The 819-nt window shown below is 54.5% G+C and overlaps 1 protein-coding gene across 1 annotated transcript; it reads left to right on the top strand.

Moving 5' to 3' along the window:
* The first annotated feature begins 330 nt into the window (after positions 1-330).
* MLLT11 (myeloid/lymphoid or mixed-lineage leukemia (trithorax homolog, Drosophila); translocated to, 11) lies at positions 331-600 on the top strand. Its single transcript, XM_010282522.1, has one exon. It carries the CDS (start codon positions 331-333, stop codon positions 598-600), a length of 270 nt encoding a protein of 89 aa, XP_010280824.1.
* The last annotated feature ends 219 nt before the right edge of the window (positions 601-819 follow it).

Below are 819 nucleotides of genomic sequence, written 5' to 3' on the forward strand. Positions count from 1 at the left end.
GTGCAGATGGGGAAACTGCGGCACAGGGCGACATGTCCCATTGCACGCGCCTCCAAATTATCGCTCAGAGTAGGGCCATGACCAAGGCCATGGGATAGACCAGTGGCAGGGCTCAAGTCAGCATTTAGACCCAGCCTCCAGTCAGACTTCCATGACACCACACTCTCCTGCCCCACCAATTTGTATTGGGGGGCTGGCGGGGGGCATATCCTGAGAGATTTGGTCAATATGGCAACGCCAGAGAGTTTTGGCCACTTTGGGGCAACTCCTGTGCCTTTGGTAGAGCTTTTCTCCTCCTCTTCTCACCCCCTTCGCCTTCACAGCCTGAAAATGCTGGACACCATCAGCAGCCAGTACGATTCCTTCATCTACTGGAGAATGCCGATCCCGCGGCTGGACGTGGCAGAGCTGGAGGGGCTGGGGCTCAGCGACGTGGCCCTCTACAAACCCAAAGGAGGGCTGGGCAAGCTCTCCAGCGCACGGGACCAGGCCAGCCCCGACAGCTCCCAGGAAGAGGACAGTCTGCTGCAGTTCAACAGCTTTAATTTCTGGAGAGCTCCTATTGCCAGCATTAGCTCGCTAGATTTTGATCTAATTTGAAGCCCTCCTTTCCGCCCTTCCTCACCCCCCCGCCCTCTCCCTCTCTGCTAGGCATGTGAGGATTTGGTTTTGTTGTCAGTTTGGAGGTTGGTTCAGTTTTTTTCCAGGCAGTTTTTGACATCATTAATTAACTCAGCAGCAAACCCTGGCCCTGATGGTGATGGGCTCCCTGCAAAATTTCAATCTCTTTCCACCTTCTTTTCCTCCCTTCTTGCAGTA

The sequence above is a fragment of the Phaethon lepturus genome, unplaced genomic scaffold (assembly GCF_000687285.1).
Source record: "Phaethon lepturus isolate BGI_N335 unplaced genomic scaffold, ASM68728v1 scaffold34642, whole genome shotgun sequence".
NCBI classification, from domain to species: domain Eukaryota; kingdom Metazoa; phylum Chordata; class Aves; order Phaethontiformes; family Phaethontidae; genus Phaethon; species Phaethon lepturus.